General features: G+C 40.0%; 1 protein-coding gene across 3 annotated transcripts in view; it reads left to right on the top strand.

The window, feature by feature from the left end:
• Positions 1-16395, top strand: part of CDH8 (cadherin 8) — a 358644-nt gene that overhangs the window by 322223 nt on the left and 20026 nt on the right. Inside the window, exons 10-12 of one of the 3 annotated variants that reach the window (XM_060083246.1) lie at positions 47-72; positions 5804-5821; positions 7364-7366. The exons of the other annotated variants lie outside the window; for them this stretch is intronic. Coding sequence (XP_059939229.1) covers positions 47-72; positions 5804-5821; positions 7364-7366 — 47 coding nt within the window. The remainder of the gene's footprint in view (positions 1-46; positions 73-5803; positions 5822-7363; positions 7367-16395) is intronic. 3 annotated transcript variants of the gene reach the window in all.

Genomic DNA, 16395 nt, shown 5'->3' with positions numbered 1-16395 from the left:
TTCCGGGGGTGGATGCATTTGATGTTATGAATCATGCCAGGGAAAGACATTGGAAAGTCAATATTGCTCTTGGTAGAAGTCACTAAGGAGTGTGGACAGCTTCTTCTATGTTTCCCTTTGCTTCCAGAAAGGCACGTCTGAGAACAAAGTTAAAAATAATCCATTGTCGGTGTTTATATGTACCTGACAAAGAACTCTCACTATCTAGGATTTCCATCTGCCAAGATACAGAGTAGTACTGGTAAAAAGAAAGTAGGTTTTAGATTATAATAGATCCAAACAGAAATCCTTGGTCTGCCATTTACTAACTCTGTGTGTCTGGGTTCATTATTTAAGGTCTGCATGCTTTTGTTGCTTTCTTTGTGAGGTTGGGTTAATAATGCCTATCATAGAAGTGATTTTAAGGATTAAATGTGATAATGATGTAAAGCATTTACCACAGAGTGTGATGCATAATAATAGCTATCATTGGGCCTCCCTGGTGGCGCAGTGGTTGAGAGTCCGCCTGCCGATGCAGGGGATACGGGTTCGTGCCCCGGTCTGGGAGGATCCCATATGCCGCAGAGCGGCTGGGCCCGTGAGCCATGGCCGCTGGGCCTGCGCATCCGGAGCCTGTGCTCCGCAACGGGAGAGGCCACGACAGTGAGAGGCCCGCATACCGCAAAAAGAAAAAAAAAAAAATAGCTATCATTTATTGACTGCTAAGCACTATAATTGTAAGAATTAGAGATAATGTATGTAAAGTGCCTGGCATGTAGAAGATGCCCCGCATATAGTAGCTACTGTTATTATTCAGCTAGAACACGCAACCAGAAAGATTTCTGGAAACATTTATAAAACGGAGGTGGTTAGTTTTGCTTTTTTGCATCATACCTCATTTACCTCTTTTTCTTCTTTGTGGCAGAGAATCTCCAGGCTTCCCCTGGTATCTCGGGGTCTAACTCTGACACTCAGTGAAGGCTAGCTTACACATAACTCATGATAATAATAATAACGACGACAACAACAACAACTTCTGAGCGTCTAGAATTTCTTAGGGAGGGTATCTCCATTTTGCAGATGAAGAGGCAGGGGCAGGAGGAGGTTAAGTACTTTAGCCAAAGTCAATTAAACATGAACTGGTGAATCCAAGATGCAGGTTAAAACAGTTTGCTTCAGAACTTTGTGTATGAATCATATAACTGAGTGTTGCCAAGTTGAAAGCCTCCTCATAAGGTGACCCTGTGATGCCATAAAGCAGCAACCATTTAATTTAATCCCAGTTTTGTGCATTAGCAAGTTGTGCTGCTGCGCTTATAGCTTTGTATCTCTTCTGGCCTGAGCTGGCCTCAGCTATTCTCACCGTGGTTCACTCGCCTGCCTGGGGCTTTGGCTAGGACATCTGGAACCTCATTCCATGTGGTTTCTCCACTTCTAGAAGGTTAACCTGGACTCAGGTGGTAGACACTTTCCCAGATGGGGAGCAGATTTTTAAGGTTCACTTGATTCCCGGGCTTGGGGACTTATATACCCTGTCGCTTTCAGCACATTCTTTTGGTCAAAGCAAGTCACAAGGGCAGCCCACATTAGGGGAGAGGGAAAAGAGTCGCCACTCTCTGATAGAAAAAGCAGTAGACATCCTGTGGCCATTTTCTGTTGTCTACTACTGTCTGCCTTCTATCCAAAAATCCTTTATATTCTTCTCACATTCGATATGTGCCCTCTCCTATCCCAGGACTCCCAAAAACCTCTTACAATTGTAGCATCAGCTAATCATGCTCTGTAACAGGTCTGAATTCAAATGAAATTCTTGTTTCAGCTTCTCTCAATCAGGAGACTATGAACTGAAAAGACACATTATCTGTACCCCCATATACCTAACATATCTGGTTAAACTTGAAAAGGATAACTGGACTGGAGATACTATTTAGATAGGGGAGGAATGTGAGATAGATAGAAGTCACTGGTCCATAGCTACTCTAAAATCCACCTGGTTACCTGTTGCCAGATATCCTCTTACTCCAAAGGTGGGGAATGAGCCAGGTTCTACTCTATGTACATGATGCCTTGTTCATTGTTCACCAATGCTCTTGACTCTGCCTCTGGGTTCCTGGATCATCCCTTGATAAATCCTTTGTTTTCTACGAGAAGTACTGCATATTTTCAGCTCAGTATCTTTCTCATCTGCTGGGTGTCTGAGACTTCTTTTTTAATTACAACTGTTAAGTCAATTTTATCCATGTTGATGATGCTTTCAGCTGTAAAATCGTCTTTTAAAATTTTTTTATTGAAATATAGTTGATTTACAATGTTGTGTTAGTTTCAGGTGTACAGTAAAGTGATTCAGTTATATATATATATATATATATATATATATATATATATATAAAACTGAATATATATAAAACATATATATATATGTTTTACATTATCTTCCATTATAGGTTATTATAAGATATTGAGTATAGTTTCCTGTGCTATATAGTAGGTCCTTGTTAGTTATCTGTTAATAGTAGTGTGTATATTTTAATGCCAAACTCCTAATTTATCATAAAATTATCTTTTAATACTTTGTAGGTTTCCTATGAGTCCAGTCCATGTCTCCAAAAGCCATATCTATTATTCTTTTTGAGAAATGTCTATTTCTTTCAGTATATCAGTCTACTTTAAGACACTGCCCTAAAGATTTTTTTAAAATTCTAGTCAAGTTGGTCTGTGAGGTACCATCTTAAATCTTTTAGACGTCTTAACAGAGGGCAGTCTCACCCTCTATTTGATCTTTACCCCATGAGAGGGGTTGCCAAACTTTTTCTATAAAGGGATAGAAAAGGCTTTGTGGGTCTTATGCCCTCTGTCACATGTACTTGATTCTGTCTTTCTAGCGAGAAACCAGCAAATAAACAATACATAAACTATAGGCATGTCTGTGTTCCAATAAATCTATTTAGAAAAACAGGTGGCAGGCTGGATTTGGTCCATCATCATAGTTTGCTGACTTCTATTCTAGGTCACTTTATACTCTGAAACTCTTCTACTGTTTGAGAGACAGTAATTAAGAAACAGTTTTATTGTCCAACCCAGTAAGCCTTCTATACAAAATTGCATTAAATAATGCTTACAGAATATTTATTTTTTGTTATTATTATTTTGTTTTAGCTTATATTTCTTTTCCTGTACTGTATCATATTTCACTAAAAGAAACCAATTGACACTTCTAACATTTTGTCTGGAAGATTTCTTAACCAAAGTCTATAAATTAATTAGGGGATTAAAAAAAAACTTTTCTGTTACTATCGATATTTTATTTTATTTTATTTTATTTTTTTTTATTTTATTTTTTTTGCGGTATGCAGGCCTCTCACTGTTGTGGCCTCCCCCGCTGCGGAGCACAGGCTCCGGACGCACAGGCTCCGGACGCGCAGGCCCAGCGGCCATGGCTCACGGGCCCAGCCGCTCCGCGGCATATGGGATCCTCCCAGACCGGGGCACAAACCCGTATCCCCTGCATCGGCAGGCGGACTCCCAACCACTTGCGCCACCAGGGAGGCCCCACTATCGATATTTTATAAACTTTTGTTTACTATACAACTTGATTGACCACAGTATAACTGGTTGACTACCAGTTTGCTATAGCATTTTCCTCATGGCTTTAATAGATTCCACTAAGAACCTAATAGTTTTCTTGCTGCTTTTTCAGCATTTCCTAAAACTCTCCTGACTTCTTTTTCAGCCTCTGCACCTATCTGGTCCCAAAGCCAATGCTATGTGTTTTAGATTTTTGTTACCATAACTCCTTTTTAAGGTACCTATTTCTTTATCAGTTGGCTTTTTCTTTTTGGCTTCGTTGCGGTGTGCGGGCTTCTAATTGGGTGGCTTCTCTTGTTTCAGAGCACAGGCTCTAGGCACGCGGGCTTCAGTAGTTGTGGCTCGCGGGCTCAGTAGTTGTGGCACATGGGCTTAGTTGCTCCACGGCACGTGGGATCTTCCCGGACCAGGGCACGAACCCATGTCCCCTGCATCGGCAGGCAGGTTCTTAACCACTGCACCACCAGGGAAGCCCTTTTTTTTAAAAATTATTTTTTATTTTTGGCTGCATTGGGTCTTCCTTGCTGCACGCGGGCTTTCTCTAGTCACAGAGAGTGGGGGCTACTCTTTGTTGCGGCACGCGGGCATCTTATTGAGGTGGCTTCTCTTGTTGAGGAGCACGGGCTTCAGTAGTTGTGGCACGAGGGCTCAGCAGTTGTGGTTCGCAGGCTCTAGAGTGCAGGCTCAATAGTTGTGGCTCACGGGCTTAGTTGCTCCGCGGCATGTGGGATCTTCCTGGACCAGGGATCGAACCCGTGTCCCCTGCGTTGGCAGGCAGATTCTTAACCACTGCGCCACCAGGGAAGTCCCTAGACATTCTTTTATACATATAGTTCTGCAGGAAGGAATCTATCAAACTACAGTAATGATGCATAGCAAGAGTGAGTAACTAAGAGAAATACCTAACAGTCAGGTTCATAGGTACCTCAGACACCTAGGTAAAAACCTCTGATGATAGGATCTTCATAGGATTATCCATCACATTGCCTTTGGACACTGAACTTCATGTCAGCAGAAGGACAGTCATAAAAACATTGTGTTTTCTCTCTAGATAGTGTAAACTTTCATCGCAGTTTGCCTGGTCGATTCAGGTTTATGCCAATTGTTCCAATATTTTAGTTGTTAATAATGACCTCTTCTGTTTCCAAAGTATTTCAATGATAAATTATATGGTCACTTAACCTCTAGGCTCCATCTGCATTCCTATTATAAAAAAATCACTGATTTTGCTACATATTAACAATTTCCAAGTGAATAACAATGTGCTTCCCCGAACACCACTTTATCTACATGGAAAAAATATCCAATAACTGTCAGTGTTTGGCAAGGTAGTTAAGAAGGTGATCCAGGTGATCATGAAATGTTGATTGAATAGTTAAAATGTATACAAGTTGTGCATTTTTACTCTTATTCAGCAAGTTTTCAAAGAGTGTTATGACTGAGTACTGCAGAAGCTATCTTTCATACAGTTTTCCTCTTACTCATCCATTCATATACATTTAACACATGTCAACTGAGTTCATGTGGCTTATCAAGAGCAGGTATTGTGACAAATATGAGGATATAGAGATCAATGTCCTGATCCATATCCTTAGCAATGCTATTGGAGTTCTTATCTAGTAAACACTGGTTTGCTTGTCTTAAGTCTAAGGTTTTCAGAGGGCAAACAAGATCTGAGACAAAGGGATCTCAATAAGACTGGGGTGGGAAAGGGGGAAAATGAGGATTTCTAGGAGAAAGAGATGCCTGAGCTGAGTCTTATAGGAATTGCCAGATGGAGAAAGTAAAAACTGAGTGGTGCTTCAATCCAAGAGAACAAAACTGGGAAAGAAAACAAGATTCTGCAGATGCATAATGTATACATGGCCAATTACATTGTCTGATAATGCAGATAGAGAAGTTCGGTTCAGCAATGGCCCAGGCATCCTAAAAATGAATATGGCCCTTTGCCTTATTAGAGGCTTTGAAATTAGAAAACAAATAACCAAGACAACGCGAGGGACAAACACAGGGTGTGACTAGAACACAGAGAAGGAGCTCTGATAGTCAACTCTGAAAGCAGTAAACCTGGGCTGATTCTTAAGGTAAGTGTACTTATCAAAGGTGCATGACTGGGCTTCCCTGGTGGCGCAGTGGTTGAGAGTCCACCTGCCGATGCACGGGACACGGGTTCATGCCCCGGTCTGGGAAGATCCCACATGCTGTGGAACGGCTGGGCCCGTGAGCCATGGTCGCTGAGCCTGCACGTCCGGAGCCTGTGCTCCGCAACGGGAGAGGCCACAACAGTGAGAGGCCCGCACACCAAAAAAAAAAAAAAAAAAAAAAGGTGCATGACTTACCCAGGTAAGTGAAAGTACAAAGGAAGTCCCTTGAAGGGATCATTCAAGACAAAGGAAACAGCTTGATTAGACAGCCATATATATATATATATATATATATATAAGGGAACTACAACCTCATTGGCAGTACCAAACTCTATTGTGAGGGGGCATGCAGGAATCAATGACTAAAAATGAGGTTGGAGAGAGACCCAGGGAGATTTTGAAAAATTACTGGTGAAGGCTATAACTTAAGAAAAGAAGGAGGTAATTCTTACAGTGATTTTTTTTTTTTTTTTTTTTTTGGAACGCGGGCCTCTCACTGCTGTGGCCTCTCCCATTGTGGAGCACAGGCTCCGGACACACAGGCTCAGTGGCCATGGCTCACGGGCCCAGCCGCTCCGCGGCATGTGGGATCTTCCCAGACCGGGGCACGAACCCGTGTGCCCTGCATCGGCAGGTGGACTCTCAACTACTGCGCCACCAGGGAAGCCCTCTTACAGTGATTTTGTATGCTGCAATCAGCCTTATAGGAGTCACTCACCTATAATAAACTATCCCTGTTAGAAAAAAAAAAAAATCCCAGAGATTCCAAATATGAGCTATACAGATATGTCCATTCTATCTCTATGTTTTCTTAGATTGGACAGTGATCTTAGAATCAGCATATGGTCCTGTTAATGGACATGTTACTTGGCAGAGGAAAAAAAATAAGCCAAGTGAAAAGACCAGCAAGCTGAGAGATTTATTTCAAACGTTTAATCGATAGCAACTGTAAAGGTGTGTGTGCTTATCAAAGGTGCATAAATATTTCACAATTCCCATTCCTGCAAACACTGACCAAACTCTGAAGATCGTATCATGCATATTGATGAAAATGGCATTCTTTCAAACCTCATGTTGCTCATGTGAAATAGGAGAGCTTATATAGATGAGACAGACCATTTTAGGGTCATCTCTATGGGTGAGAAAACTCCTTTAGTGGGGGGTGGGGAGGTCTATAACTTCCACCACTGTGCCAAGTAATTCCAAGGTTTCAGAAAGTCAGTAGTGACAAAATTGTAACAAGGGTCAATAAAAAATCCAACGTTCAAGACAAGAGGGAGAAGCACTATTAACCTTTAGAATCTATCTTTATATCTCCTTCTCAATAATGCCTCCAAAAGTTAGCTACTTCAGAGACCCTCTTGACCCAGGTAACTTGATCATCTTTAGACTATGGATATTGTACTGCCACAATGCCAGTATAAATCCCCTATGATCCATTATTCAACAAATGTCCAGAATACTTTCTTGCTCCTATACATCCCAAAGAATGTCAACTTTAGTGGAATGGCAGTAAGAATACAGACATAGGGCTTCCCTGGTGGCGCAGTGGTTGAGAGTCCGCCTGCCGATGCAGGGGACGCAGGTTCGTGCCCCGATCCCGGAAGATCCCACATGCCGCGGAGCGGCTGGGCCCGCGAGCCATGGCCGCGGAGCCTGTGTGTCCGGAGCCTGTGCTCCGCAATGGGAGAGGCCACAGCAGTGAGAGGCCCGCGTACAGCAAAAAAAAAAAAAAAAGAATACAGACATAGACAGCCATAGTTTAACTGGCTAACTAACATGAATTCAAGTTCCTAGAAAGTGGAAGGCAGTCTAGATTAGTGGCTTTCAGATCATGGTTGGATTGTTGTATCTCATCTGTAACATGTGTTAGTGATGTGACCATGGGAAAGTTAGTTAAACTATCTAAAACTCAGTCTTTATCTAAAAAAAAATTAGTAAAGCCATTTTCATAGAACTTTTTGTGATTTATGTTTATAAAAATCTTTAGAAGGACTCAACACATGTTTTCTCTGTACCAAAGTGCTGTCTATTATTATCATTATTGAAGCAAAACAAAATCTACAATGATAATAAAAACATAGTATGTATTGCTTCTTGGCTTACAAAGCAATGGCTTCACTTTTCTTGCCTTGTTTGTTCCCCCACAAAAATCCATGAGGAGATATTGTTATCCTCATTTTAGAGCTATAGTATCTAGGGCTCAGTGAGGTTGAGGTTAAGTTGTTGTCCTAAATCACAAAGCTAATAAATGCTAATTAAATGGTGGAAGCAGAATTCCAAGTCTGTGTGCTGGGGGTACGGGGAGGATTCAAGGGAGAAAATGGAGCTTGGGGTACAGTTTGGCTAATGTTAATTGCATGCCTCTTATGGACCAGGTACTTTATACATCTTATCTCATTTTAGCTTTATGACAATCCTGAAAAGGTGGTATTCCCTGCTCCATTTTATATATGTAGAAATTTAAGTTGAGTCATGTGAAGGTTTCCAAGGTCACAGAAGAGCTAATATTGAAATTCCAATCATTTTGATTCTAAAGCCCTTAGTATTTCATTATGAAATCTTGTTTTGGGTAACAGAGAAGATGCCGGTTTCTTAAACTGTCAAATGAAGTGGAGGACCACACCTCTACATTTTGAAACAAACTGCCAATCTATGTTTCAGTGAAGCTCCCTCTACCCTGTCTCCCCATCACTTATGTTTCTCACCCCTTGGGTTCTATACTTAGGCTGTTACATATTGCAGACATTTGAAGTGCATGGCTTGGGGGTGAAAGAGGCAATACTTGGAATTAGAAGTAAACATAAGCTCACAGACGGTAGTTCTCCTGCCCACTCAAACCCCCCCTCTTCTTCCCCCTACCCACTGCCCCAAACGCACTGCAGAACTTTGGCTGAGAAATATTTAGGCATAAAATAGGTTTAAGATTTCTTACACCTTTGAAAACTTTACTTTGAAGATGATAAGGACCATTTGAATTGATGTTAAGGGTGGCCCATCCACTAAAAGGCAGGAAGAGGGAAAATGCTCTTTTTAACTGAGTTGCATTTTCTCTGTCAATCAACCTGAGGTCCCTCAGTACAGAGTATTCCCTAGCTTGGGAGAGCGCAGAAGGGAACTCACGCTGTTCAAATCTTCACATCTCCACTGTCATCTCAGTGGGATCATTCTGCAGAAACCCGAGCCACGAGGGGATGCTAACAGCTACCTTCAGACCTCAGGATTGCTGCATTTGGAGGTCTCCCAGAAAGCATGCACATTTCATTTCCTCCAACTGTTCAGTGGTCCGCCAACAGCATGAAAAAGGAAGCACTTGAAAAAGGAGCAGACTCTTCCATTGTAAACTGCTTTAAAAACAAACTGCTTTGCAGACAAGTCTGGTCCCTGCAGGAGGTTAGGAGCATACAGAGAATTGCTGCTTGTACCTGCCTTGAGTTCTTATATTCATAGGTGAAGAAAGCTAGGCTCTTTCATTAGAGTTTCCAAGGGCACATATGCAGTAATTCCATCCCTGGCTTGCATCTGATCTGAATGAATGGTGTATAAATTAGCTGTTCTGGCAGAGAGGTTGGAATGATGGATATAACACTTGCATGTGACATAATAAAGGGAAAAAGACAACACGAATAGGTATGTCCACCTCCTTGCTTCCTCTATTGGTCCAGCATAGTTTGGAAGTTTGTTCTGAGAAGAGATTTCAAAGTGCTTAGAACACGAGTTCTGGGGACAAAAAGACGTGGATATGAGGCCCTCTAAGCCAGCTTTATGGGGTGAAGTATTCTCATTTGCCAAAGGAGGCTGTTGATTTTCCTCACCATAAGAAAAGAAATAGTACATGATAAAATAGCACATAATAAAAATAGTATATGATAAAAACGAATATGATAATAGCTAAATGAGATGAAGCTTAGAAAGACTCACCACAATTCCTAGCTTATCAATTATGCATATTCAAAAAATCATTAGACTTCACTTAGGCTAGTACTGTTATTTTCTCCATTTTACAGATGATAAAACTGAAGCACATAGGGGTTAAGCAACTTGCCCAAGGCACTTAACTGATAAATGCAAAGCCAGAGTCAAACCCAAGCTGTCTGACTCCAGAATGCACAAGCAAAGACATTGCGCTAGTGTTTCTTATAGTGTGAGATTAGGATAATAATTCCTGGTGGGAAGGTTTGTGTGAGAACTAAGGAAGTTGTAGGAATGAAATCAACCTGTAGGGTGTTTAAATTGATAGTAACTTCTTCATGACATTCATCAAGACCTTCACAATGTCCTTTAAATTCACGAGAATAGGCTTTCGTGTCAGGAATCCCAGATACTCAGTGCTGCTGCCAAAGGACAGAATGACTTTCAGAAAATTACTTAGACTATCTAAACCTCAGAGTCCTGGTCTATAAAATGGGTATAGCATACCTTCATTTATGGTGAAGATTGCTGGATAGAATCTGTATATGTACAGCTCATGTTAAAAATGGAGATGAACTTTATGAACTCTAGGAGATTTATAACTGAATTTTTTGGTTTCAAAATGGGGTGAGGACTGAGAATTCCCAAATTTCATTCACAATCACATTTCATCCCTTTTTCATTGTGGCATGAAAGGAAGAGGGAAAAGAAGTCAGACTAAAATTAATCCATTGTAAACTAGGTACACTGTTCAATGATTCATTGAATCTATTTCAACATTTAAGGAAAGAATATCAGTACCATTTTAAGGTTTACAGTACTGAGGGGAAAGAAATTATGTAATTTGCATACAATAATTTTATGGTTAGGAAGCTGTGGAGTTGGTCTACAGGACCCTTCATAAAACCCCACAGTTGCTGCTTTCTTCAAAACTGCCTGGCCCCTGTTAAGAAACTCTTTATTCCCCCTTGTTTCAAAAGCTATTTGGTTAAGCATAGATTCTGCTTTCAAATCTCCAAAGGACACCTACAAGATGCAGAAATGTCCTTGTAATTTTGAAACACATACTGCCTAAACTAAAATGCATTAACTCCAATAAATAAAAAGAAACACAAATCCCCAGCCCTGTCAAGGTTTCCAGCTGCAAGACTTCCAATTAAAAATTTCTCCTTTTCTTCACTCAAGTAACATTTCCAGCATAGATAACAATTTTACTGCGACATCTTTAATACCATTAATTATTTGATCGTTCTGCAGAGAGCTTAAAAGCCTGTAGAAGACAGTGAGAGACCCGAGGTAGGTAGGTGGAAGGTTACACAGCGGGAATAGCTAGCGATCTGAACATATTAAAGTGAGTGCCCCAGAAATAAAGGAACCAGATGAGGGGCACTTACAAAGTAACACTTGAACACAAACCAACTGCTGATTTTTTAAATAAGGACTTTGGAATGAGAAAGTGGATTTTCAGTATCTCTTTGGCTTTATTTTCACAGGCAAAATCAAACGGATAATTGAGGCAATCAGTACTGGGAACAGTGCCTTGTACAGAGTAGGTGACTAATAAATTTGAGAAATGATTAATTCAGGCAAAAAAAAAGAAATCTGACTGTCATGAAAATGGAGTAAGAAGAATGGAAGCATTCTTGCATAAATAGTGATCATTATTTGAATAACTGCCTAAACATTCAGATTGCCTTTGTTTATAGATGTGGCTTTACTGTGGTTTTGAGAAATCAGATTCACTGACCCAGAAATATCCCAACATAAATAAGACTTTTTGCTTCAGTTATGTATGAGTGAAGTCTGGCAACTTCAAATTTATCGTTTCCCCAAATGAGACAGCCTGGGTGGATGAGAACATTCAGCTTTCATTCCACAAACATTAAGACTTTACTATAGCCTTGTTGCTAGATTCTTCACATATAAAGTCATTGAAGACACGACCTCTGCCCTCAAAGGAATTTACCATTGTCAACTGAAAAAAAAATGCACAACATGAGAGTTGTGAGTTAAGTTTTATTTGGGGCAAAATGAGGACTATAGCCCGGGAGAGGGCATCTCAGATAGCTCTGAGGTACCGGTTACAAAGAAGGTAGAGGGGAAGGTCAGTGTTATACATGATTTTAGTGAGGGGGGTACATGCAGTCAAGCACACGTTGGCAGAGGCTTGCTGCTTGTCATGAGGAACAGATGTCACCGTTAATGATTTTAGTGCTTTTCTAGATAGGAGATGCAAGAATTTGGGCTCATAAAATCTTCTCCTGAAAATCTCTATCTGATGACCTGTTGTGCCAGTTCTTCCCAGAGCACAGTTCTTCCCTGATCTCCGCCCTGAACTCCTTCCAGGGTGTGTTGAAGATCAGTGACTGCAGTGGCTAGTGACCTAATCCTTGTAGAGGCAGGTGGCAAGTGACAATTTATACTTGGCACCATTTACCTCTGATGAATACAGCAGTAATCCATTAAGTTAGTTTCATTCTCAGGTAAGAGAGCAAGTTCTGCTTTGATTTAGAGCCTCTGATCCTGCCCTAAAAGTCAACAATCATCTTCCAAGGTAAGTTGTGTGGACCAAGGCAAACCCATCTCCTTTGGTGAGGGCAGCACCAAGGGAAGAGAAAACCCAGAAAAGGCAATAATAATAATAATAGTTATTGTTATTATTTTAAAATTGACATCGTTACTATGTGTCTGGTCTATGTTAAGCACTTTGTCGTGTCAATCTCACTATTAGCCTGTGAGGTAAATGATATTATTATCCCCATTTTATATAAAAGGAAACTGAAATCTCAATGTTTGAAAAAGTCTTAGAGAAGCTATGTAAATGCAAACGTAAGGTCTCTTCTTGATCTCTTTGATTTCAACTCCTTTTACTCCAGCCATGATCCACTTCACTCCACTACTCCCAGTCACAATGGCTTCCTTCCTGTTGAACTCACTGAACTCACCACAGGCAGACTCATCTCTGGGTCACTGAACTTATTCTTCCCTCTCTTGACACACTCTCCTACCCCCTGCCCCACCCCCCTATATCTGAATGCTGGACTCACTCACCATCTGCCTCAAATCTGCTCAAATGTCCCAAGAGAGTCATGCCTTCACTGAGCATGTTTTTCTCTAATTTCCTCCTCTATTCCCCAACCTCCTTTATTCTTCTCCATAGTGATTTTCACCTTCTATGACACCACACTGGCCAAGCTCTCACATCCAGTTCTTCTGCTATCCAAACTATGTTGGATGCAAGTTGTAATTTTTTTTTTAAATAGGACCCTTTAGAGAAAAATTCTTTGCTTTCAAATTCTCTCTGTTCTCAATTGCTAAATTACTTCACAAAAGATTGTAGCAGTTTGACCAGAACTATATGACTGTGCCCCTTCACACCATTGCCAATAAAGGGTATTATCGTTCTATGTTTTTCAAATGTTTGCCAATCTGATGGACATCACATGATGTCTCCCTATAATTTACTTTATAGCATGCAACATTTTTCAGGTAATTAACTGGTCATTTGTGTTTCTTCTTTAGAGATCGCTTGTTCCTTTCCTTTGACTATTTTCTTATTTTGTGTAATATTCCTTTCCTAATAAATTCTTAGCACAGTGCTTTGAAAAGATTCAACCAAAAATAAAAAATTCTCTCTGCTCTCAATTCAACTGTCCAAGGACCTACTAAGACAACAGATATCACTCTGATTATTTAAAACAGGAAATGTAATGCAAGACAGTGGTAACAAAGATGATAGAAAATGCTGAGAAGCCAAACAGCGGAGGCAACCTAAATATTGAAAACAAAAGGAAGTTTCTACTGCCGCTAAGCGAAGAGAGAAAGGGAAGATGCAGAATTACTGGAGCCCATGGTCATCCTGGAGTTCACTAGAAAAGTTAGAATCACAAGAAGCCAAATGAAATAAGGGGGAGCTGAATACACTGAGGAGGTTCAGCTGCTACAGAAATGCCACTTGAGGTAGAAAAGAAGGGAGATGAGTAACATAACTTGGAATCTCCTTCCCTCCAGCCACTGTCTCCCATTAGCTGAACTCAGCCAAACTCTGCATGATACAGGATCTGTTAGGTCAGTACCTCTTACAGTGAAGAGCAGAGCACTGGACCATCAGAAGATGGATCTGGGGGCCAGTAGTCAAATAACTGGCACAGTCTCAGTGATGAATTAGGCTTCAGGTTGGCTTTAAGTACCCTTGATATAGACCCTCAATGTAACCTGGCTTCCTTCTTACACAGCACATGCCAAAAAATGTAGTTAATGAAACATGTGTGTGATTTCTGCATTTGTTATTATCATTGTGTTTAATTATGCCTCCTACTAGATTATAAACTCCATGAAAGCATCTAAACATTTTTATTGCCGTGTCTATAATGCCTAGTCTATAGGAAAACCTTCACAGAGTTCTTTGCAATAAATGCCTGGTGAATGAATGAATGAGAGTGAATAACCCAAGATTTAGCAGCACAGTGATTTATACACTCTGTCATCACACTGTAATAATTACTTGCTTATTGGTTTTAGTCTGTGTCCTAACCTCATCTTCTAACTCCAGAAAGGCAAGAATGTACAACTGATCTCAAGCTTTGAAAGAAAGTATTATTGCCTAGTATCACAGCATAATCATTCATGCCATATCTATGAAATCCCATATATTTGTGGAAAAATAGGAGAAAAAGACAATAAAAAAGAAACCATTTCTTCTGAACACCACTAGTGGTGAGCTAATTCTGGAGAGAAGTTATTCTCAAAGATCTCTTTGTTCTGTGTTCCATTGGCTTTTCTAAAATTACCAAACACAGGGCCTACCTTTCCTCATAGCTGATGAGGGTGATTAAAATAATGCCTTTTATAAAGAAATTGCAACTGAGAAACAGGAAGCTCAAATGGATTTCAGAATCTTTCCATCTATAAGATCCTTAATGGGAGGACAGTCAGAAATGTGTGACTATGAACTCTACAAAGGTATCAGTGAATGCGATCGATGCATGATGAAATAAATATCTACAATCAGCACCTCTAGATAAATACATAATGATACTCCAATGTCCTTGGAGTATCAAAGGACATTGATATCCAGAGAGTGTACTTGTAAGGGCCTCTTTCAGCACGCTTTTCAGATAATCCTTGATTGTGGTTGGTTAGAGCAAGCCAAAGAGTGCTAGGAATTCAAATTTATACTTCCATGAGGATTGTAAGCATGACACTGTATTTGGGGATCTACATATGTCATCAAATTCTCATTTAAAAGTATAAATGCCTCCTTGCAAACGTTCATGAATTAAATCATGTGTACCATTTACTGACTTTAGGGTTGGTACTGTGCTATAGTTTTCACATATATAGTACTACCTCTGATCTTTCTACAACTTCTACAGGTTATGTCTTATTATAGCATTATTCAGTTACAAGACTAGAAATTCAAAGAGGTAAAACATCTTGCCCAAGTCCACAAAGCTTCTGAAGAGCAAAGATGTAATTAGAAAATAACTATCTATTTTTTAACATTTCGTATGGAAAATATCAAAAGTATATTAAACTTTTTTTTTTTGAGGTATGCGGGTCTCTCACTGTTGTGGCCTCTCCCGTTGCGGAGCACAGGCTCTGGACGCGCAGGCTCAGCGGCCATGGCTCACGGGCCCAGCTGCTCCGCAGCATGTGGGATCTTCCTGGACCAGCGCTCGAACCCGTGTCCCCTGCACTGGCAGGCAGATTCTTAACCACTGTGCCACCAGGGAAGACCAGCGCTGTATTTTTTAAAAACACCTTTGCTTTTAATATAAGGGCTGTGGGGGAGGAGAAGAGTAATTGAGGAAAACCACCGTAACTATTATGAATTGGAGATATAATTGCAGGTATAGTAAGAAGAAGTTTTTTTAAAAAACTGGAAAATGCTCAACTTGCCTAAACATGATAACAAAAGTAACTCAAGAATTTAAAGCATCACTTCTACATATTGCCATGGGTATTGAGATCTTGGCAAATGAGTTTTTTAAAGTAAGAATGCAGAGCAATTAGCAGAAAATCCACACATGACATCTCTTGGGAGTCTTTTTGAGCCAGTTTCATTTATCCTTAGATTTTTAATATTTTCCAGCTCAAATTAAAAAATAACATAAAATTACTATTTTTCCTAATAAATAAACTCTCATTGCTTTTGATCACTAAAAGGTAATGAGCTGTTAAATGTCCACAGAAATTGTTTTTAGTCTTAAATGGCTTCTCATGAAAGGAAAAATGTTGTAACTCTTTTCAGATTTTCACACACAAACACAAACGATTGAATAAGCTCTTTTCTGTTATAGAAAGGCAAGTTAAACAGCAGGATCTACTTACTGAGTAGTGTGAATATCTATTTTTCAAAATGTGGAATATCTTCAGAAGCTTATCCTTCTTTACCTGGAGAGATTATTTTTCCAGAGATTCAATGAATGTTTCTATAGTTTTTGCAAAGTCTTATGCATACGGGTAGGATCATCCAGATAACCATATGGGACTCTCCTAATTTTAGAAGCCAAATATTGTCAGCTGTCAATCCATGCACAGTATTGCTCACAAGAACATTTTGTGGATTGGCCTTAAGGTCATGATGCTGACTTTGCAACTACTCTTCCAATCCTTGTGATTTTTTAGTAAATTTACAAAGTTGTGCCACCAACACCACCATCTAATTTTAGAACAATCCTATCACCTTAAAATGATGAATAGACGTGCTGACATAGAGGCTAAAATTCCATCTCAACCTAATTTTGAGAGCCAATTAAATATTTAATTTTCC

Source organism: Mesoplodon densirostris, chromosome 19 (assembly GCF_025265405.1).
Source record: "Mesoplodon densirostris isolate mMesDen1 chromosome 19, mMesDen1 primary haplotype, whole genome shotgun sequence".
NCBI lineage: Eukaryota > Metazoa > Chordata > Mammalia > Artiodactyla > Ziphiidae > Mesoplodon > Mesoplodon densirostris.
The sequence above is the reverse complement of the archived record's forward strand: the minus strand, read 5'-3'. Positions and strand labels throughout refer to the sequence as shown.